A 23,709-nucleotide genomic window follows, 5' to 3' on the forward strand; every position below is an offset into this window, starting at 1 on the left:
GGTCTACTTGACATGATGGCTTGGTCACCTGAACTACGGCTTTAGAGGCAGGTTGGATAGAATAGCTGTCGCTGCCAGTTAAATAACTAGGAATGCAGCCTGTATTAACCTTAAAATGATAAATTTAGAAAACATTCCCAGAATAAAGCTGAGGAAATGTGACACTGATGTGACTGATCTGTCCAGGGACAGGATCAGCTCTCATAATCCTCACCAGCACTTTGGGGAGAAGGAATGGTTCAGTCCACCGGGACCAGGCTCTTTCTTACTGAGAAGGAATTCCTGGAGCTTCAGCTTCACCTCGGTACTGGCAATGGCACCTTCCAAAACACACACATGCAGACAGCAATCAGCACACACTACATGAACCTGCAGACACAGAGCAGACATGTGGACATCATGGTAGCAATATCAGTAAGCAGGAGCATAACCTACTCTCTTTGCCTTTCTCCTTGTTCCTCAGCAGCAGCAGTTGTTGCTCCAGTCTCTGTTTTTCCTGCTCCTCATGTCTTTGTTGCTCCAGTTTCCTCTTCTGTTCCAGCTCCTGCTGCCTCTTTGCTGCCAGCAGCTCCTGTTGTTGCTTACACACACGCACACACTTTACTGAATGACTCTTGGGATGACTAATTAACCAACAAACTACAGATGAGAGTCAGTATTGAAGGTTGCTGTTCTGTCAATTAGCTCATACTGTAGGCTCTGACACTAACTCAGTGACTACGTGACTAGCTACCTTCAGGTGTTCCTGCAGCTGGACTTCGTGTTGTCTTGTTAGCACTTCGTGTTTTTTCTGGAACTCTGCAAACAGCAGTTGTTTCTGAAGTTCCTGCTGTTGTTTAAGTAGCACCAGTTCCTGCTGGAGCTGCTGCTCTCTCATGGCTGTGTCCACTGCCGCTGCACCCCCAGAAAGAGACCCCACCCTGGGCTCTGTCCGCAGGTCCACTGGACCTCCTCCTCCTCCTCCTCCTGGGCCTTCTCCTGGACCCCCACCTGGAAAAGCAGCAATAGACAAGAGGTCAACTTTACTCATCCTCGCTAAATTGCTAATTTTGTTGCTTTTTCATCATGTCCCTTTTGCTTTTCTCTGCATCATGTTTCATGTTCTAACTTTAACTATCTTACTTCTCTGCCAGCAAAAGTGGCTTGAGGAAAGCTCTCCAAACCAGGATGGTTACCCACTTAGCTGGGTTCTAAGGTAAATCTAATGCAGTGACTGCCTACAATTTGGAAACGAATTAGTCCAACTTTACTGGAACTATTGTGAAACCATCTCAAGAGACCAGTGAGACCACTGTAACCTGCTCAAAGTATCGTTATGCCTTCGTAAAGGCCAATTAAGACCACATCCCATGATCCTTCTCAGAGACCACCAAGGTCCTCTGGAAGGGCTTCCAACACACCAAAGAGCAACCCTAAAACCAGGCTCAGACTACAGGAATTGTAAAAGCTTAACCAATTTTGAAATTAGGTTGCATCACGCACATGAAGACAAACTTCAAACATGCACACACACTACAAGATTTGAGAATAATGGTGTGTGACATACTACTAGAGAGTATTAAGATTATTGCGCCAAAGGGAGCAATGCACCACCTCACATGATCTAATGGGGAGGCCGATCTAAACAAAAAGGAGACTGTGGTGCAACCCCTGGCTGTGAAGTTAGTAATATTCTGCAACAAAAGCAGAAGGTTAAACAAGTCTGGATGAGGAAATGGTCTTCGTGGGTTGTCGATTCTTAAGTGAGAACTGGAGGTGAGATTTTAACTGTCACTTTTAATCTGTCATCAGTAGTATACTTGATAACATTAGCCTTAAGGGGTACGTGGCAACACTGTCAGCTGCTCCGGGGACCAACAATATGTTGTACAGCTAATGTTTAGCTCGCTAGTTCAGAACCGAAACTGTCCACTGCATTTCATTTTTTTTTAAAGTTATATAATCTTGCTTTAAAGCATCTTGTGACACCAAGAATGTAAACAAGAAAGCCTCTATGTACAGCTGTGTTTATACTTGTACATTAATGGATTAGGGCTGTAGATACAGTGTAAGCTACACCATAGCTAATGTGAGCCTGGAAATAACACATGGATGCTACAAGACCTCTGAGTGGTCGGTTTGGGATACTTTAGGACCTTCAAGAAAGACTTAGTCTTCTATATAAGCACAATATGGCCTGATCATGTACAATACATGCAAATACACATACAATACATCTACTGCACAGAACTGAGGTACTTAGAGGACTAACTATTTCACTGTAGTTCTAGAGATCTTTGATTGGTGTTGAAGAGCTCCTTTACGTAACACTTGAACCCACCCCAAGGATCCTTCGAATCCCCTAAAACCTCTTCGACATGCCACTGATCTACTTTTAGGAAGCATTCAACCCACTGAATCATTTCCCTTTTGGAAACCTGGACCCCCCCCCCCCCCCTCCCCGAGCCCACCCCACCTCAAGGACTCTTAGAGGACTCCCCACTCACCACCTTCTCCACCTCCTCCTCTGTGCTCGCTTGCTGTTCCTACTGGGCTCTGCATGCCCGATGGGAGGCTGCTCTTCACCTCCACTACTGCAGGGAAGAGAGAGAGAGAGAGAGAGAAACAGAGAGAGAGTGATTGATTACTCTGGAAAATGTTGACAGGGATACAGCGCACTATTACATCAGTCTTTGCGCACACACACACAAAGGCAGTTCCCATTTTATTCAAATAGGCTGTGATATTGTTTTAAGAAAATGAGGAACCCAGCATCCCGTCACAGCCCAGCACTGGGTAACACTGACTTAGAATTTTCCTAATGTTACCTTGGCATTAGCCTAGCCTATATTCACTGTGGCTGGGCTAAAGGACACTGCAGTTTATGTTTAAATGTGCCATACACATGAACGCTGCTGTTATTTTTAGCCATAAGGTGGAAATTGAAGAAAGAAAGCAGTATAGCAGAAAGAAGCAGCGCACTCTGTCTTTACAGAAATTAGTGTAATACAGTGGGAACTGTTAAAAACCAAATATGTCAGCCCCCCCCCCCCTTTCAATCAGGGACAAATGTGCTACTTTGCACTGATTTGGATTTGTGGCAGCCACTTGGGCTAATCTGTATGACAAATTAATATTGATTTCTTGCTTCAGGCAACAGAGCCGCATTAGCTGACATTTCACCTGGTGGAATGAAAGATATGGGAACTCAGCAAGCAAGAATTCATCACCTTTCACGTCTGCCAGTGGAATAAAAGCTTCAGTGTTTGGGAACATTCCTGCTGTGATTGTCTGGTATTGTGTGGTCTCCTGGATTTAGCTGTGCCAGCTATTCATAGATGCATTACTAAGCTTGAACATCCTTCCTAAAATATTACTAACTATTGGCTAGTTTCTTTAGGAATGTAAATTGAATGTTAGGAAACCTCTGTAGCGCTGTGTCCAATCAAATGTAATTAACTATGAAAACAGGAAGAGAGAATAAACTCCAAAAATTACCAAAAGGGCCCAAAAGCTTTGCAAATGTAGGCATTTGTTGTATTTACCATATATGACAAACTGTGTACACCCCTGTACATGGTAATGACCTGCCTGAACAAGTAAGAAACCTGATTTTTTAAAGATGGGAGAGGGTTAGAGCATCAGTAGACTACTGCACATAAGCTGAAACACAGCTGCAGCAGTGTTTAGGAGGAATAGGAAGAGCCATACTACCAAAATAGGATGGCGCCACGCACAATTACGTATTTCCGCAATTTGTGAGGTGCGTCTGACTTGGCACAAGAATTATCTGTGGAAATTGGTGTTTCAGTGACTCCGTGATTCAGACAGTACGAAAGACATTGTATTAAGTCAACCTCCACAGACGGCGTCCAAGAAAAAAAACACTGTTGCTCACAAAACTAGATAAAACTGCACAGAAATGTGAGATTAAACTTGGCCAAAGAGCACCAAAGGAGGCCTGAGGAATATTACTACCAGGCCTACCACAGTGCTGACTGAAGGAAATATTCAATTAAGTTAACCTAACATGACATTATTTGCTCATTTAGTAATTATGTTATGGCATATTTTATAATTCGGTGTAAGCTGTGCCATCATTATTAAACAGCATTTAGAATGTTTCAGGTCAGATATGTCGTAAAATATGTCGACTATATTTTATATTACTCTTCCACACCTTTACTAGTAAGGTAATGTCAATTTTGTTAGTTCAGTTAGCTACTCTCAGTTATTATACTTATTTCAAATAAGTATTTCTTCTTACCAGTTTGTGAGGGGGCAACCTGTTTTCATTTAGCCATGCATGAAACTCAACATAGTAAACACTTATGTCAGAACCAGGCTAAGTTTGAATTTACAAACAGCTGGTGCAAGCAGCTGGTGGAGGTCAAGTGGGTAGATTTGCTTGACGGTGACCTAAAAAATACACTATGTTTTTGGGACACTGACTATTGACAGTCACGCATGCTGCCAATGACTGTGCTTTGCGTCAGTGTTACAGGATTCACAGTCCTCATGACTTTATTTTGATGCATGCATCATTTTCATGTATGAAAATGGATTTACTGACTAATTTTCTTCACCACCCTCTCTAGAGTCGTTTCCATCCAAATTTAGCACAACACGAATTCATGTATGTAAATCATGAACACCGAAAAAAAAAAAATCAGCAAAAGAAAATACAAATTAATGCTTTTTTTAATCTACTGTTGTGCAGATATTAGGAGTAAGGCAAAATCTTAACAGTTGGTGGCGCTAATTCTCATGTCAGATGGCATTTGAATACTGCAGAAGAAGAGATGCAACAAGATGATGTAAATAAAAGATTCAAACAAATGAAAGCAGTGTGGAAACATGATGGTAATGTGACATTTATGTCTGCTTTATGTATAAAGGAGGAGGGTTACTCGCTCCTTTTTGAACCATACAAATCTCTGGTGGACAGTTAAGCTACATGCTACTTGCACTTTGTGTCACTTTGTCTTTATTGATACATCAACCTTTTTCCACTTCAGCCAAGCAAAAACTATTTTTTTATGAAATTGTTTTTGTTCACATTCACAACATTTCGTGCTTTTTAATGTGCAAACTGAAAATGTGCAGGTGAATGGAAACGCACTCAGGTTTTAACAAGATTTAAGTCCAGTGGGGTCCAAAAGTCTGAGACCACTTCAGCTCCTCTGCTGGGACTCAGCAGCACTCAGATCGGAAACTCCAATCAGCTTAGCTGCTCCAATCAGCTTAGACTGATCACTGAATGTGTGTGTGTGTGTGTGTGTGTGTGTGTAAGTGAGCATATAATGTCATTTGAACTATTTCTTTAGGTTGGCTTTTTGTAGCACGGAGGATCAACAAGTCAAGGGCCAACAGGTTAACATACTAACACAGACCGGGCAAACAAAAAAAAAAGAGAGAAAGAGAAAAAGAAAGAGAGAGAAACATACCGGTAGACAGACAGACGGAGGTTTTACCAACTTATCACCATCAGCAGCTATCAATGTGCCCCTGAGCAGGGCAGTGACCCTGACCTGCCATAGGCCTCTGGCAAGTAGGCTCTCCTGGTCATGGGTGATTACGCTATGGAATCAGACTACTTCCTGAAAGACGCCGCACACTGCAACGTGTTGCGACGTCAGGATATTTCCTGTCTGCTGGCCAAGGAGGAAATTCAATTAGGATATTCTTGCTGTGTAGTCTGATCTCTGACCCTTCTTTACGAAGGTGTTCTGACTGGTCACTTCCCATTCTCTGGCACACCCCTTCTGCTTTCGTGTCCCACGTGGGTTCGAAGCTAATCAAACACCAACATCCACAATAAGGCCAAGATGATTAGCTCTGTTCTAGAGGATTATGACCAGTTAGAGGAGGACAGATTTCATCCTTTCAAATCTTTACTGTCTTTAATCCCAACCTGACCTCTGACCTCAGCCCGTGACATGAGAAACATGTACAGTATCTACAGTGAATATAAAGGTTGCAAGCTCAGATTTTACTGCCGACAAAATCTTGTGGGGTGAAAAGATTATTATTCCCTTACACACAAGTACAAGCACACACACTGACAAAGAAGCAGCCCAGTTTCAGATTTTGTGGTTTGTGACCGTTAAGTTAGCTCCGTCACTGAAAAAAAAAAAAAAAAGTCACAGAAAAAGTTGGTTAAAACCAAAAAAGTGAGAGCCAGGGATAAACAAGGCCGTGTGTCTGTGTGTGCATGTGTGTGTCTGTGTATATGTGTGCAGCCACTCACATCTAAATTACCTAAACAAATATTCTGGCATTTCACTGTGACGCACGTGTCTCCCCTTCCACTTCAACACACACACACTGCCTCAGTGTGTGTGTGTGTGTGTATGTGAGAGACTGGTCTGTGAGTGTGTGTACAACAGTCCGTTTGGCAAGAGAGCAGCATTCCACAGCAGCCAGGGTCTGACGTCAAACTGAAGACATTTATAGTCTGGTAAACACACACACACATTCACACTAACGTACAGTCTGACGAGGAGGCGGGGCTGAGGCAACCTTTCAGTCAATCATATCAGTCTAACTGAGTATAGCTCGCTGCAGTTACACACAGTAAGTCATGCATCAGGACAGATGCAGTAAAAAAAATAAAAAATAAAAAATCCATCCAGTTTGACCAGTCAGTAAATCCTGGTAGAGATGAGCACAGACTGCTGATTACTCCTTGGTGCTAATATGACTCTGTATGCGTCACGCTAACACGTCATTCAGCACTAGAAGTGTTTCATTTGCTCCGGAGAAAGTAAATTCACAAGGACTGAAAAAGTCCACAGTGCCTCCGGACGTCTTTCCAACTAAAAAAATGAACCAGAGAGAAAATCCGTGAAACAGCCAACAGTTACAGCTGATAATCACAGAAAAAAAGGCTAAAAATAATGGTTTTACCCATGTGTGTTGAAGATGCTATAATCATCCATCCATCCATTTTCTACCACATAATCCGTCAGGGTCGCGAGTGAGCTGGAGCCTATCCCAGCTGACTATGGGTGAGAGGCGGGGTACACCCTGGACTGGTCGCCAGTCAATCGCAGGGCCGACACACAAAGACAGACAACCACACACGCACACACTCACACCTATGGGAAATTTAGAGTAGCCAATTAACCTAACCTGTGCATGTTTTGGGGATTGTGGGAGGAAGCCGGAGTACCCGGAGACAGTGCTAACTACTGCACCACCGTGCCGCCCCTGCTATAACATCCAGCTGATATTACAGCCAATTCACTCATGACAGGTAAAATATTGTCCAAAGACCTACTGTACCTCCTGTTTGAATAAAAAGCATGAACAAAACAGAAATGATCCAGAACTACTCAAATTTAAATGATGTGACAGATAAATTATATGAATGATAAGCTGATGAACATATGACTGTGACACATCACATGTGCACGGCTTCAGTTACTAGAGAATCTTCCACAAATGAAGTAAGGACTTTTATTTTGGTATCGGACCACTGGAATGCACCAGTGCTGTACTACAATCCACCAACTGGGAATTTCCAACGTGTGCCTTTGACAGGAAGGTTATGTGTGCCTGCTTTAAAGATCCAGCCTGTATCCAGAGAAATGCTACACTAAGTGCTGGCCAAGATTTGTTGCTGCTAATATTGAAAAAAAGGCTTGGTTCATAAAGACACGAAGAAGGAAGACAAAGGTATGTATTTTAAAGTCCAGGCTGGATGAATTTTCTCTCTTTGTCTCCCTCTTTCTCTGTTTCTATTACTCCTGCTTCAAATTGCTGCTGCTGCTGCTGCTGGGAGGTATTTCTGGAAACCAATATTCCTCTTTTCTCTTCTTTCTCTCCCTGTCTTGTTCATTCCGCGTTGCTAAAAGAAAATAGGCACTATGACGTCAGCCCTGCAAAACACTCTAAAAAAAGCCAGGAGAGAGAGAGAGAGAGAGACAGAGAGGGAGAAAGAAAAGACAGAGCAAGACGGAGAGTGTGGTAAAAATAGTATAATGGGTGTGTGTACTTTAGACAAATTAGAAGCTTAGAGCGAGAGGAGTCACATTTGTAGCACTGCTTTAGAGACAGGGGGTGGGTCAGAAGTATCATGGGCTACACAGACTGTAGGTTATCCACCGATACTGTCTGTCGATGCTCAGTGTCTTTATCAACGCCTGATTGAATCAGTTACACAGTATCGGTTACACTGTTGTATGTACTGATCAATGATCTTATTTAAACAATGGTCCAAACAGCTATGTATAATGTCCAGGGGACAGTGTTGGGGAGTAGTGAACTACATGTAATTAAACTAGTAGTTTCTTCGTTGTAGCTCAACCACATTCCTATCTGCAGTGATTCACGTAGTTAAATTACTTTTTTGTTATTTCTGTTTACTTAACGACTGAAACTACAAACAATTTTGGGCCATAAAACGATATATATAGTTTTTTTGATTTTATTTCACCATTACTTCTCTTCTGTAATTGAACCTCCTTTGATCAGCCACGTCCACCCCCCCACTTCTTTCATCCTCACCACTGTGAAGGCATGCCCATGCAATGCATTCACCAGGCTGCCACAATCACACATTTGACCTTTGTGCAGCGCATGAGCAGAAGCCAACGACGGGTGTAGCTCAGCGCTCACACAGCGACATCATCATCATGGATAAACCACCCGATTCTCAGCCTGAGGAAGAATCACTGTGGCTGTACTTAAGCAATTATTGAAAGTGCAAAGAATGTCCAAAGCTGACATTCTTTGCACTTTCCCATGAATAGTGGGGTATTTTTTTTTTTTTTTTGGTTTATGTATGACTTGTGAATAAGTAGGCACTTTTTGCAACTAACTCATTTTAGTGGCATTTTTTGCTGGCATGTGACTTTGTGTAGTGTATTTTGTTTCACACATACACTGCCAGCTTCACTAGATTTCTCCCCTGGGTAGATTTGCTGAAGTTCTTCCAGTGTGAAGTAACTGGTGGCTTGCAGTGTTTTACATCCCCATCACTGGGGGGGGGGGGGGGGGGTCACTCATTGTGATGAACCAGAAATTAGTATCATCCAACTCTGCAGCTCCCTTCAGCTGTTTGGTGAACTTTAGCCTCTTTCAGCCTTCATGTTTTGATTCAGTCTTAACATTCTCATTAGCCTCATGAACCAACTATAAGCAATGTGGCCAGTGCCCAAGAGCAGACAGGAAAAGTTAGCAACTAGCTGGTGAACATAGTGGAGCATTTAGCGGCTAAAGAGCCAGATATTTCATTCATCAGTTGGTGGACAGCAAAAAAAGAGACAAACAAAGATAAAAAATAAAAATAAGTATTGATCTTACACTTGTTGTGTGGACAGAAATGTGACTCCAAATGAATATTTCTCTGTATCTGATGAATGTGTAAACAGGAAACTGTTTGCAAGTTTGAACAGTAAAAACATACTATTCCACAGTAAGATGTATTTTGTAGTCCAAGACCAAATGAATGACTCTCTGTAAAAGTGTGATCTGAATTGATTTGACTGCTGATTTGAACTGTTTTGTTGTTATTGGCTTTGTAGCCATTATTGTTTTTACATAAGCAGTTGTCTGCAAACACACATCAGTGTCACACAAAATGAATAACCAGCTTTATGGAATTTGTTTGATCAGTATTAGTAAAGAGCAAATGCAACCTAAGAAAACACAAGCTGCAGCTACAGAGCACCCTACAACATCCGTGTACTGTGTGAGTCTGTGTGAGCCTGTGAAGTTTGAACACACACACATATATATACACTGACCTGGGTTTGCCAGTGAGCCAACACTGCAATTGCAAAAATAAGATTAGAGTGAATGTGCGTCTTGCCTGTACCAAATAACAACCTGCTGGCATCAAGAGGTGGCATCAAGCCAGACTCCAAACCTAGCTCACCTCACTTCAGTAACCACATTATTCATCGGACCATACTCCACCTAAACCTGAACAACAGATATTCAGATTTTTTAGCAGTCGTGTGTCGTCACTGAACTTGCCACAGAATTTCTCAGCTCACACACCAGATGCGTGAGAAACTAGTTAAATTACTAAACCAACCAACTCCCTTTTACTAACAAGTGTAAAGGAGAGTTGGCTGAACGCAGCACTTAACACTGACAAACTGACTAAGGTGCACGTGTATGTGGATTCAAATCAAACTAAGCTAGTGCTCTGAGGAGAAGAATAAATTCTGACCGAAAATGCAGCAATTGGGGCTCCGAGGGTTTTTAAAGTACCTAACCTGCATCCATGAGCTGTGTGTGTGTCACAGTCACCTCTGCTGCTACAACTGCTGGCCGTGTCGATAAGCAGGCCACATCAGCAGACCCAAACAACACTAACTAACTAACTTCCTGTGGTTTTAAGAACACTGGCATGGACCTGTCTCCTCACACAGTGTCTTTAACCCACATCTCACACACACGCACACATACACACATCCTTTTTTTCGTGTTTACAACCATCCACTGGCACTTCGCATGACAACGGCTTCTGTGATACACCATAAAAAATATTGTGAAAAGGCTCAGCAAAAACCTAAAACCTAAAAAAAGTTTTTAACAGACACCTGTACCACACACACAAACACGCACTCACAGACACACACCTCCTTCCCAGATATGACTCACCGGTGGTGGGCATGGCAGTGCTGGAGCCCCTGTTGCCAGTCAGGAGCTCCAGAGGCTGGTGGTGACTGTCTGTGCTAGCAGAGGAAAAACAGGACTCAGTCTCATAGATGGTCTGCAACATGGCGCACAATCCTGACACCGTGGGACGCAACAGCATGCCAAGACAAGAGGCAGCGTTCTATTTTGTCACGCAAAAAAAAAATAAATAAATAAAAAAATAAAATACCAGTCAGTTTCTCTTATAAGATGCCGCCATGGCTTAGTTTAGGATTCAAGTTGTCAAGGACAGGTGGAAACAAACACTGAAGTGTGCTTTCAAAAGGACTGGTTAAATTTAAAACTTCCTTTATTGTAAAATAACATAAATTGTTAGAATTGGCATGAATTCCATCCAAAAAAAAAAAAAAAAAATCCAGAAAAAAACTCCTCTGAGATTTTGTTGTGTAATCCAAGAAAGACAGCCCAGTTAGGCTCCAGTCTCCAGACTGATTCGGAGCTTCTGCTGTTTCTGGCTTCAGTTTGTGCTGTGACAACCAGTCACTGACACTTCGACAACATCCTCTTTTCTAATGGTGTAGTCTCAACTTCAGGTTCCAGAGATCCACCCCTTCTGTGAAGCTTGAGGAGTGAATCAAAATCAGAAGTTCAAATTTAGGAAATACGGTTGACCTGAAATATGACTTCCTGGTCAGTTAGTATTGTCTACATCACCTGGAGTCCTGATTCATGCGAAACACTTCGCCAGCTCCTGAGATGGTGGCAGTGGCTGGTGTGTTTTGAAGTGTACCAGTCACTGTTGCAGATGGTAGAAAAAAAGTTTCCTCTGGTGCACTGAACCCTCTCGGAGTCTCTGCCAACCACCAAACCACCAACTATGAAACCAAGACCAGGAGGGAATCAATGAAATCTGGTTGCTTGCCAGGAAATATTGTGCGTTTCCATAAGCTGAGAAGTGATGGAAGGGATCGGTTCAAGAGCGGAGCAGCTGCAGCCTCTTTGCTGCTTCCCACAGCCAACAACACAACAAAAATACAGAGACGAGGAGAAGCCGAATTCCCCTGCTCTGGTGCATCAAAGGATCCTCATGCTGTTCTCCTCCTGGCCGACGAGAGGGAGAGGAGAGGAGGAGGAGGAGGAGGAGGAGGAGGAGGAGGAGAGGCAAGGACGTAAATAGCTTTGGGAGAGCGCTCCCCGAGGTTCCATGCTTCCAAAATTAGAAGGAAGAGCTGAGAGAATGACAGTGAGAGGGAAATGGAAGGAAGGAGGGAGAGGGAGAGAGCAGTATAATAAAAAAAAAGGAAAAAAAAGAGGAAATGTGAGGAGAGGAAGGCTGAGCTGGAGAAGACGAGCAGCGCGTTAGAATCCTCCCAGAAAAATGAACAGCCAGGGATCACATGTTGCCCTCTTATCCCTCCTTGCTTGAAAACACACAAAACGGACAAGACAGGCGGCCAGAAACAGCTGCTGGTCAGACAGCTAATATTCACTGTCTAAGAGTCACTGGCAGGTTTGTGTGTGTGTGTGCGTATGCGGGAGTGTCTGTGACGCTCTTTGAGCTGCTGAATGAATGCTGAGAGAGAGAGAGAGGGAGGGAGGGAGGGAGAGAGGGAGAGAGAGAGAGAGGAGACAGAGGGAGGAGGGTGAGCAAGCGAGAGAGACTGAAAGTAGATCACTGGGTGGAAAGGAAGTTAGATGGGTGAGGAGAAAGTCAACAACAGCTCATTTCATTACATTAGCAACGAGGAAGAGAGGGAACATGGACACCCCTTCAACATTCATCCCTCCATTTACCTTCATTCATTCCTCTTTTTTGCTGCATGTTCCTGTTGACATTGACATTGGCTGCTTTTTTAGATTAAAGAGGTAGAGGACAAGAGAAGAGAAGAGAAGAGAAGCATTTACTAACACAGGAGATGGGGGGTTGATGGAGGGACTATAGCTGAAAATAGCCTGCCAGGGAGGAGGAAGAGCTAGAGATAAAAATAGACAGAGAGAGAGAGCAAGAGCAGTAAGCCTACAGCTCTGGGGTGGGGTGGAGGAGGTGAAGGGGGGGGTGGGAGGCTTTCAGCACTGCTATGTTTCTGTACTGCACATCCCAGAGATCACCTGTCAGTCAAACAACGTGGGCGTTTTGCCAGATTGGCAGCAAATTTTGCTCAGACATTCATCGTCCACAGTGAATGAATCCCACTGACTAGCGGTGATCCTCAAGTTTCCATCTAGCACCATCACCATGTCAATTTTTATGTTTGTCCAATACTTTGGTTTATAACCAAAACTAATGATATTCTCATCAGACTCAGCTGTGCTTTGTGTTTAGTGCTAATAAGAAAATGTTAACACACTAACATACTAAACTAAACATTATGAACATGCTAAGTATCAGCATGTTAAAGATAAAGCCAGAGATTCTATTCCAATACACTTGCACATGGTGCGCTAGCTGTCCGTTCTGTGTGCGCGCTGGGGAAAAAAAAAAAAATATGGAGAAATGGGCAAGAAAAAGCCAAAAAGGGGAAGGTTAGAAGAACAAAAACTGAAAAAGAAGTGCAATGATCAGAGTGAAGAGACCTCAGAGAGTTGAGTTTCTGTGTTTCTGCTTGACGGGTGAATTAAACATTAGTTATGCTGTGTTTCACAAAGTCATCACGTCAGTAATTTTCTGTCCTGCCTGCTAATGTTTGTAAAAAGCTAATCCCAACTGGTTAGTTAACAAGCAGGTACCAGTCACATTTGTCTGTCCGGTAACGTCAAATCAGGTGTGCTTACTACTGTCTTTTTACCCGCCCCCTCTGTGTCACCCAGGGTGTGCAGGAAAGCCTGTTATGTGCGTGAGCCAGGACTGGGCTCACTGGCCAATCACCATAAGTAATCAATTAGACAATTAGAGTTCGACAATATATGGCTGATATCATTCTTAGGTCATACAGTAAATATGAGGCTACAGCCATCAGCCAGTTAACTTAGCTTAGCATAATGACTGGAAAAGGGGAAACAACTAGCTTAGTTCCATCCATAATTAACAAATCCGCCTACCATAACCTCTAAAGCTCACTAATGAACATGTTATATCTCGTTAGTTTAATCCATACTAAGCTAAGGTATAAAGAGCAGTTTCCAATCATGGTAATGACAAGATTCCAAGAAGAAACTGTAAGCACATTTTCATATTTTTTTTCATTTGTGCGTAAAAAGTGGAGCTGAAACACCAGAAATTCTACAAAAGAAAATACTGCAAGAAGAAGAGCTGACACTTCTGCAGTGGTTTAACAGCATCCGACTGGAGAATCACTTAATACCCCCGAAGTTCTAATATTCACACCACGGTATGGGGATGGGAACACACACTGATACGATCTGCAAATGTTCTATATGTTCTATAAATGCCAAGAAATTTCCCAACACATAACCACCAGTGAAAGCATGTGGCGTTTTTACACTTCAAAAGCCAAGAGCAGCATTTTGGGGGGGTGTACTGCACCTGGGAAATGTCATGGAGAATCACAGAAAGGTCACTTTTTTTTTATTTTAACCAAAAGCTGCACTTCTCACTTTGCTCTTAGTGTGGATATTATTAATTGAAACCACTGGCTGCTATTTATAGGATTTGTTTATTCCATTCAGCAGCTCAGTCAAGTGCAGCTGTACTTTAAGGAATAGGATCCAGTGTTTTAACAGAGTGTAAAGGGATGTCTCTCCGACTGCTGGAAAACCCGGCGTGCATGGATTACAAAAAACTAAGGATCAGAATGAATCTGGCTTCATGTAACCAATGGTACTGCATTAAAAAAAAAAAAGTCTTGAATTGCTCCAGTAAATCAGCTCAGGACAATTTTGATTCATTTAATGAGGTAGATGATTTTGACTCCCCCGTCTTTGACAGCTTTTCATCTCTGAGCTGATTGTTGATGCTGCTATGACAGCTTCCTTTCCAGGAATGATAATATTTCATTGAATCATTTTATCATCACCTTCATCCCACCTCCTCTTCACCACCTTCATCGCCCTCATCATCCTCACCTCCTGTGTAATCAGCTCTGTGTGTCCTCAAGCAGATTTAGTTCTGCCTCAGTATGACTCACAAGCACAAATACTAAATAGACAAAAAGAGGAGAAAATGTAAATACTGAAAACTGCCCAGGCAGCATGGGACTGGTCAGGCAACATGTCTGACATCTCAATGGTCTCATGTACTAAACACATCTGCTAAAGGTGTGTGTGCGTGTCTGCAAACACGGGTTTTTGTTACCTTGTTGGGACCTTTCCTGGTGTAAACACAACCTGGCTAAGGTTTGAGATAAGGTGTGAATTTAGGACAGGTTTAGGTTAGGGTTAGGCATGAACTGGTTAGGGTTAGGGTTTGGGTTAGGCTAGCTACAATGAACGGAAGTCAATGCCATGTCCTAACAAGGATAGCTGCACAAATGTGTGTGTGTGTGTGTGTGTGTGTGTGTACTGCAGTAGCTCAGTGGATGACTCATCTCTGCGTTTCTATTTGAGGCGCATCAAACCCTGGAGTCACACTGCTGTCTGTGTGTCTGTGTATGTATGTATGTATGTGTGTGTGTGTGCGCGCGGGTTTGTATCATGTACTATATCTGTAGTATACCTGTATCCATGACAACCAAATTACAGGCAGTCAGTCAACCAGTCTCTCAGTCCGAGACTAAGTTGTCAAAAAATACCTGAGGTTGCCTTAAAGCTGTCTTTATTGTGTGCTGTCCAGTTAATTAATGTGCCATGCATTGATTGTCTAAACACACACACACACACACACACACACACACACACACACATAGAATACAGTACATAATACACACATTACGTGTTGGAAACCATAGCAAGAAGAGACTGGATATTGGACTTTCATTCACCAGGTGACATGACTCTATGAATGATAATGTTCCTCTTTAACTGCTGGATGTGCAAATAAGCAGCCATCTCCTAACAGGTTCACTATATCAACTTAGAAGGTGATGATATGTCAATGTTGTGTTCACAACTTATTTCTGCTGCCCCCAAGTGGCCAAAAAAATCAGTTATTGCAGGTTTAAGGTTCCAGTGTTAAATTTCACGTTGTATCGTCGATGATGGATGAACAGCTCCACTGCTTCCAAAGTTAAAGCCGTTGTATAAAATGTGATCAAAACTACGAGGATAGGTATTAGCTCTGAAATCCCCTTTGGCTCCTTTAAATAAGGCTTAGGCACAGCAGTGCTCGAGCAGGTCACATCACCAAGCCAACATTATTACAATGATAATGGCTGTGTCAGAAACCCCTCACCGGAGTGTCTGAATTCTGAGAGTGAAATCCAGCTGTACAAAGCGCCCTAAAAAATTCCATGCAGTCCACGGCACGGACACTTTCTGCGACTAATGCTGCAGTCCAAGGCGTCAAATTTTATAAACGACAAAGTTGTAGCGGTACAACAATACACCTGTGAGTGACGGCACAAAACGATGGTGACTCATGAAAAACCAAGTTTTTTTCTGAGTATAAATGAAATTGGTGAGTTTGTGAGATTGCACTTTGCTCAGGATGAAGAAGCAGATAAAAGAAAACAGAAAACATGGAATGGAAAACATTACTTACTGACCAAAATTATGGAAAAAAAAATATCAAATATACTTTATGATTATTTAGTAAGCACCAAAGTATCCTGAATACCTTCGCTGTTCATTATCAAAACTGAATTTCTTCTTTTCCTTTTCTATTTTCTGTTTCCACACAAGCAGCATGGCTCCATGGTTTTTGTTTTTGCTTAATTTTTTTTTCTTTATCACACAGTTAATTTTATTACCACACTGCTTATACATAATGAGAATTTGGGGAAAAAATGGTCCGACTCTCTCTGTCATGATCATGTTCGACTGACATCTCTGTGAACAGCCAAACGGAAAAAATTCCAGAAGTTAAATGGCATTCAACCATATCATTATCATCACACACCCACCCACACATACACAACCACCCAAACACACAGACACACACACGCAGATATCTACCTGACACTGAAGTATATGGTATTATGATATGATTCTGATTCTGTTATTAAGGTGGAAAGTGCTGCAGCAAAGCTTCAGGTATTTCAGTCCACCTCACACTGGCTACCCCTGATCAGTAAACTGAGCTGCTGGCTCAGTAAGCTTTCCTTTATATAAAGGACTGAGCTGATAAATGCAATAACAAACCACACAACAGAGTAATCCGACCCTGAGAAAAAAGGCTAAAGCTCGTGTTGCTCATGGATTAAATCAGGAGGTCAAAACTTGAACACAGTAAATACAGGGATCATGTCAAAGAACGGTATCCTTAAAAAGGGATGCCAGCATCTCTGGATAAAATGGATACAAACACAAAGGCTGCAAACTACAGAACCACTAGCACCACTACTAGTGTCAGCACCAGCCAGTCAGACACTGTTCCATTTATGACACCAGAATAAACCATGAAAACACGTGTCTCACTCCAGTTGCACCACTATTACGGTAACCACAGCAGCTGTCTGAGGTAGAAACACAGATTGACAGGGACTCACCTGAGGTGTGTGATGAATTCATGAAGGTTGAATCTGGGCTTCTCTCCCCAATCCTTCCACTCTGTGTGTGTGTGTGTGTGTGTTAAAGTGGGTCCTCTGTGTCGGCCATGTGTTGGAGGACAGACGACGGACAGACAGACAGATGAATCAGACTTCCTTCTCAATGCTGGTTTTTCTGCAAAAGAAAAAAAGAAAAAAAAAGAAATTTGTCAGCACCTGCTATTCACCTTTTTGTATTTTCTGCTTTTCTTGCACTTATGCTGTTCTTTAAACCCCTGCCCCAATCAGCAAAACTGTCCAATCACAGTTTAGCAAGCATAACTAGGCACCGCAGGTTTGCCAGGCTTTTGATTTGTCAAAATGTTTAAGCACGGACAGTGTGTATATAAAGAACCTGGAGGGTAGTGTCAGTTTTTTTTTTGTCTTTCTACAGCCAAAAATAACAAGAGCTAAAGTGTAATGAATAAATTAAACTCTGTGCGTATACGCTCTAACATAAGCTAAAAACATTTTCATGTCTAACATGCAGCTAACTTGTTTGTTTTACTTACAGTAAAGATCTAACCCAGCTTTACTTTCAAGGTCCAGGAACATTTTAATCTTTGTGGGGTTAAAAGTTATGTTTTAAAAAATCATCAACATGTAGTATTTCCCCTCTGGGTGGATGCCAGTTCTGGATGCTACTATGCTGTATCAGAGTACAGGCTGAAGTTAGCCACACCGCCCCCTTCTTTATTGGATTTGGGTAAATTTACACTCCAGCAAGCCCAAAATTATGTATTTCAAGTGGTGACTCTGCCTCCATTGTCACTGTAACCTTCTATGTGCCTTGTGCAAACAAATGGCTTTGGTGTTTGCACTGAAACAAGTTTCCTGGTGCCTTCTCCCTATTGTATATGGTTGTTTTGCCATTGTACAATGAAATTATGGAGGTGGAAATGTGCTTTATGAATGACCAGCCTTCTATTGTGGAGTTCAACTTAATTATAAGAATGCACAAGTTAAGGTTCCAGTTACTTACATGGCTAATTTAGGATTCTTACAATACAGTTTCTTGCATTCCTGCATCTACACAACATAATGATATAATGATATAATGACTCTGTTTACTATTAACTTCTCATTTAAAAATATGAAGGGGACTTTCAAAGTATTCTAAATGGGTATCAGCATTTTGCTAAAGTTAGCTCAAGTGGTGTTACAGGGTGGTTTCCTGTTTACAAAGAACTGAGGATGTTGGGTCTCATAACAGCTTATACACAGACATTTTCACTAGTTTGGTGGAAGCCTATTAAAGTACAGTTCACTGCATACCTTTATTTAACCGCACACCACCTTTGATCGACACGCTCATGCAGCTAACAGTGAGAAACAGCGGCTAGTGGCTTTGATAATGCTAATGAGGCGATGCACAAAGTTAGCTCCACAGGTACAGTGAAATGACCTGTGTGTGTGTGTGTGTGTGTGTGTGTGTTCAAAAACACCAACTGACAACATGGGTTAAAATTAGCATTAAAAAGCTAATGTTGCTATGCTGTTTGCCTGCTGCAGTTAAAAGCACTGGTGTGTTCATTCTGGTCATCCTCTCTGTAACATCAGCATGGAAGAAAAACCTACTCTACCCTCAAAATATACCAGACACTGGATATACTGTACGCCAGACGTGCTACATTAATGAAGAAATTCTACGGTGTAAACAGGCAGACCTTCACTCCTGGCAAACTGTGTCAATACAAGATTTAATCTGAATTATTGATCAGCCACACAGGATCATGAAAAGAGCCTCTGTACGCCTGTTTCTAATTTTCTGGAAAGCACAACAATGTGACACATTCTCCATCCAAAGCCATCAGTCTGCTCCTCTATCAGCTGTCACTGATTCCCAAACTGAAACTCAAAATGCATGTCAAACACAGAGCCTCAGCAATATTCTTTAAACAGCCTTTAACACACAGCAGCCGTCTGATCTTAACTCTGGCGTTTATTCCTGCACTTCCAGTGTAAAAGCATTCACACAGCTAACAGCCAAATATAAACTCTGAGCCAACAGGCAGGTTTCCGTCTTCAGATAATCAACATTTTCCACTCGTTACTTTTGTGATTTGTGCAGTTTTAGGCACAAAAGACTTTCACATCCTCATAAACTCTCAGTCATTTTGAGCTGTTTTCTGCGCCACGCCAGTGCACGTATATCAGCGATGTTTAGAAACCCGTCTACACCCAATTTAATATGTGTATTTGAAATATTAGAGTAGCTGTAGTAATTGGCAGAAAAGAAAATGTGGTAAGAATACATGCTTTTCCAACAGTCTGACTTTACTTGTACAGTAACTCGTTTTTCTTTTTCCTCTGTGTTCCCCTTTGGACTTCACTGTGTCTAAAGTTTCTGTGTAAAACATTTTTAGCAAACATCTGTGAGCATGTGACTGTTTCCACTCAGTGTTATGTGACATTACACTCTATTCTCAATCCATTAGAACTGTTCAATTTCATAGTCTGAAATAAAAATTTCATTTCATTTCATTTCTTTTTAACCCGTGTAGACAGAGATATAGTAATGCACTTTAATATCCCACTGAAAATCACACACCATCATGTTAACATTACCTGTTGCGCTTTTCTATGTTATATATCTATTAAACTAATACCAAAAAATACAACTTGGTACTTAACATGAGTATTTCCATTTTATGACACTTTACACTTCATCTTCAGCTCCACAACATTTCATCGACACATTTTCTACTTGTTGCTCCACTACATTTATCTGACAGCCGGAGATGGCCTGTGTCCCCTTGACCAGTTACAACATAAAAGAGCTAATTGAAGCTAACACTTGAGTAGTATATCAAACACAGCGGCCATTCTGCCGGCATAATGAGTACTTTTACTTGGTACATTTTGCAAAGGCCTGAGTAACTCATTGAAATGTTAAATGCCAGATGTTTACCTGTAATGGAGTATTTTTACATTTTCTGCTTTTAGTGAAATAAAATAGATATTTCATTATCTGTAACTGCCTGTCCCAGTAAAAATAACCTGGTTCCCAAACTTTTTTTTTTCTGTTGCCTTTGGAAGCAGAAAGAAATTCACACCAGCCTGGACATGTGAAGTGAGTGTATTTTTATCAGCAAGTAACAACACTGGCAAAAGTAATGAATTGTAATAAAAGGAACCCAACTGGCTTTTGCTGAAATAACATTGTCTAGAACACGAGCTGCCTGTTTCTTCTCATGAAGTCTAAATGTTGTCTATCTTGTACTTTGCATTTTGTTTTGCTTTTTGAATAAATCTTACAAACCTGACTCCTGACAGCCTTGGCTCGATCACACACTTGTTATTTTATTGTCTCAAAGTAAAGACATTTTGACAGACTGCAATGCACTGCAGAAACTAGTGTTAATATTACTTACACCTGTGTTTGATAGGTCAAAACGTTTGCTACGTAGGGGGCTTTCTTTCAAAAGGGCTTTTTAACCTTTGATTCTACATTTTAACCTCAGTCATGACTTATCTGAAGTCATTTGAGAGTAAAAACTCATTAAAACTTCATGAGCACAGCAGTAAGTGATGAGAGACATGCAGTTTATGTTCTTAAAGATGTTACATGAGGTTAAGAGTAAGGTTAATTAAGGTTTGACTAGTTTCCCCATTATGTTTGCCATGTAACACTGTACACTTTAATATGCCCTTTTGTATATTGTAATTATTATTCATACCTAAACCTATATACTCATATTTATATTTTAAATACAGCATCAAGACTGCTGGAGCTGCAGCAGTGGATTTCTGGATTTCTTCCACACAAATATTTGTACCATTCACTTATATAGTTTCGGGCAGGGGTTGACAATAAAAGACTAATACAGATTTATTAAAGTAGTTGTTTCAGGACTGTATCTGGAGGCAGATGATATTTTTCTCCATTAGTCAGTTTGAACAAGCAGACTTACAGAAGCCCATGTTAATATTCAGCTGTCGAAAAATGACTCGTACACAAACCTGCATTTTGTTTTGCACTGCAAAACTGCAGATGCACAGTAACTGATCGGTTACCCACACATAACAAACAATGACTTGGTTCATTTATGGTTGTTGTAAAACAATCTCACCAACATGTTATCACAGATTGCTATTAAAAGTTACAAGGTCATATTTAATTATATGAGCCTTGTTATTATATGGTTATCTACAGCAGATTGTGAAAAAGCTTTCATCCTAATTTATCAGGTTTCTCATCTTGTACCATGTTGATTTCCTTTATGAGGATCAATAAAATATAACCTTACTCACAGCCTAAAACAGATCCAGTTTGGGAACCACAGCCCAATCATACCAGTACCTCTCTGGTCTACATTTCAGAAAGATTTAATCTATATGTTGTGTCTTGACCCAAAAGCAATTACATTAAGGAAACAAGCTGCACCCTGTTGCATAATGTGGCTGTCTGGTCCTCTGGCGCCACCTACTGGTCTTGTATTGACAAAGTGTACCTCAAGTGAAATCAAGCATGAGAGACAGAGGGGAACAGGATACACAGAGAAACGTCACACACTCCGACATCCTGAGCAACTGTCTTGAATGTATGTCAGAGGGTCTGTGTGTGTCACAAGTCTTGCTCTGATTCCCCTCATCCCCTTCACCCCCACACGAACACATACTCATCATCATCATGTCACTTCGACATGTAATGACACATTACATTTGCAGTCGGCTGCATTACATGGTCCACCTTCACAGAGAACTGGTCCACACTGAACTGGTTTACAGGAACTGTAAACTGGTCTGTGTGTGTTTGTTAAATTAGTCTGCATGTACATCAAACTGGTCGACAAGTACATAGTTTTAACCTGCATATGTGTTTCTAATATTCTGTCCCACTCTTGTATACAATGGACTGGGCATTACTGCAGCATTATATCAATGACCTTATATACAACTCCAACACAGATCCTGGAAATATTATTTCCTCAGATTTTTAAAAAATTAAATTTTATCCTTAAATCCTTAGACGGCCAACAAATTCCCTCCATATGAGTATTTGCAGATGATCATATTAGGGATGCAAATATTCTATATCAGATCAGTCTAAACGTGTTGGGCCTAACGTACAATCATACATTTTTCCTTTTTTCAAAGAGCTATAGCCTTCAACGGTAAATAATCTGTAACGTTATCAAATAAACATGAAACAGGTTACCCCAATCTCGCTACAGCAGACTCTGGTTATATAAGATAATACTCACACCTCCTTGAAAGGCGAGGAGGTGCGCTCGTTTTATAATCTGTGCAGCCCTTACAGGTGGTCAGGAAACACATGTAACTCCATCTCATGAAACAGTTTGGCAACTGGATACTACAGCAAACTACAGTTACACCGGACATCCTGGTCTTCTGCACGGTCAGTTCATATTTTAAATCAATTACATTATTAATGGCAATTAACTGATAATTCATTGACATCACTATATCACACTGTGTTACACTGTGATACACAAAATGCACTACAGCCCAATTCTGTTCCTGGGGGCTTGACATCAGGCAGCACAGACAGCAAAGGCGTTACACATGCCGACAAATCAACAACAACAAGCTACACAGTCATGCGACCACTCGTTGGAAACATCTCACTGTGCGGAATTACGAAGCTTGAAGTAGGAAAGTTTATCTACTGGTTGAAACACAACAGAGCAAGGTAAATCACTGATTTCCATCATTTTTGGCCACTATTTTTTTTCTGGCCACAATTTTTTATTTTTGGTCTAACAAAGTTTTTCTATATAATACAACTGTTGCAGTAGTTAAGAAGCTCCTCAGCGGTAAGGTTCCAGGACTGGATGAGATTCACCCCTTAAATACTTGCATGGAGGTCGGGGACTGTAACAGTGGACTGGTAGGCCTGGCTGGTGCTTCCCATTTTTAAAAAGGGAGACCAGAGGGTGAGCTCCAATGATCTGGGTGTCACACCTGGGAAAGCATATACCAGGGTGCGGGAAAGGAGGCCTCAACTGACTGTAGAACCTCAGCTCCAGGAGGAACAATGCAGAGGTTGCCAGAGGGGTCACATGAGTTTGCCCATTCAGTCTACATGTGTTTTGTAGACTTGGAGATGGCTTACAACGATGTCCCTCGGGGAGTCTTGTGTGAGGGTGCTGCAGGAGTATGGGTTACTGGGGCTGCTGATATTAGCCACTGGGCCCTTATATAATCACAGTGAGAGTGTCTGTATTCTCGGCAGGAAGTCAAACATGCTGGTGTTGGCCTATGTTAGCGTTTTCCCTTGTCACAATTCTGTTTCATGGACAGGATTTCAAGGTGCAGCCAGAGGTATGGTGTCCAGTTTGGGGACCTGCTTTTTGCAGATGATGTGGTTCTGTTGGCCTCACCAGACTGTGACCATCAGCACGTACTGCAATGGTTTGCAGCTAAGTGTGAGGCAGCTGGGAAGTCTGAGGCCAGACTTAGAAGTAAAATGGTGGATGGCTCCCTCCAGGTTGGGAGTGAGCTGCCGCCCCAGGTGAATGAGTTTAAGTACCTCAGGGTCTTCTTCATGAGTGAGGGTAAAATGGAGCAT

General features: G+C 41.7%; 1 protein-coding gene across 3 annotated transcripts in view; it reads right to left on the bottom strand.

The window, feature by feature from the left end:
- Positions 1–23,709, bottom strand: part of hdac5 (histone deacetylase 5) — a 52,955-nt gene that overhangs the window by 22,562 nt on the left and 6,684 nt on the right. For all 3 annotated transcript variants that reach the window (XM_041062075.1, XM_041062076.1, XM_041062074.1), the window contains exons 2-6: positions 17,136–17,310; positions 2,487–2,573; positions 734–990; positions 436–580; positions 215–320 (exon numbers count right to left, since the gene is read on the bottom strand). In XM_041062075.1, coding sequence (XP_040918009.1) covers positions 215–320; positions 436–580; positions 734–990; positions 2,487–2,573; positions 17,136–17,157 — 617 coding nt within the window. In that variant the 5' untranslated portion in view covers positions 17,158–17,310. The remainder of the gene's footprint in view (positions 1–214; positions 321–435; positions 581–733; positions 991–2,486; positions 2,574–17,135; positions 17,311–23,709) is intronic.

The sequence above is a fragment of the Toxotes jaculatrix genome, chromosome 18 (genome assembly GCF_017976425.1).
Source record: "Toxotes jaculatrix isolate fToxJac2 chromosome 18, fToxJac2.pri, whole genome shotgun sequence".
Classification (NCBI taxonomy): domain Eukaryota; kingdom Metazoa; phylum Chordata; class Actinopteri; family Toxotidae; genus Toxotes; species Toxotes jaculatrix.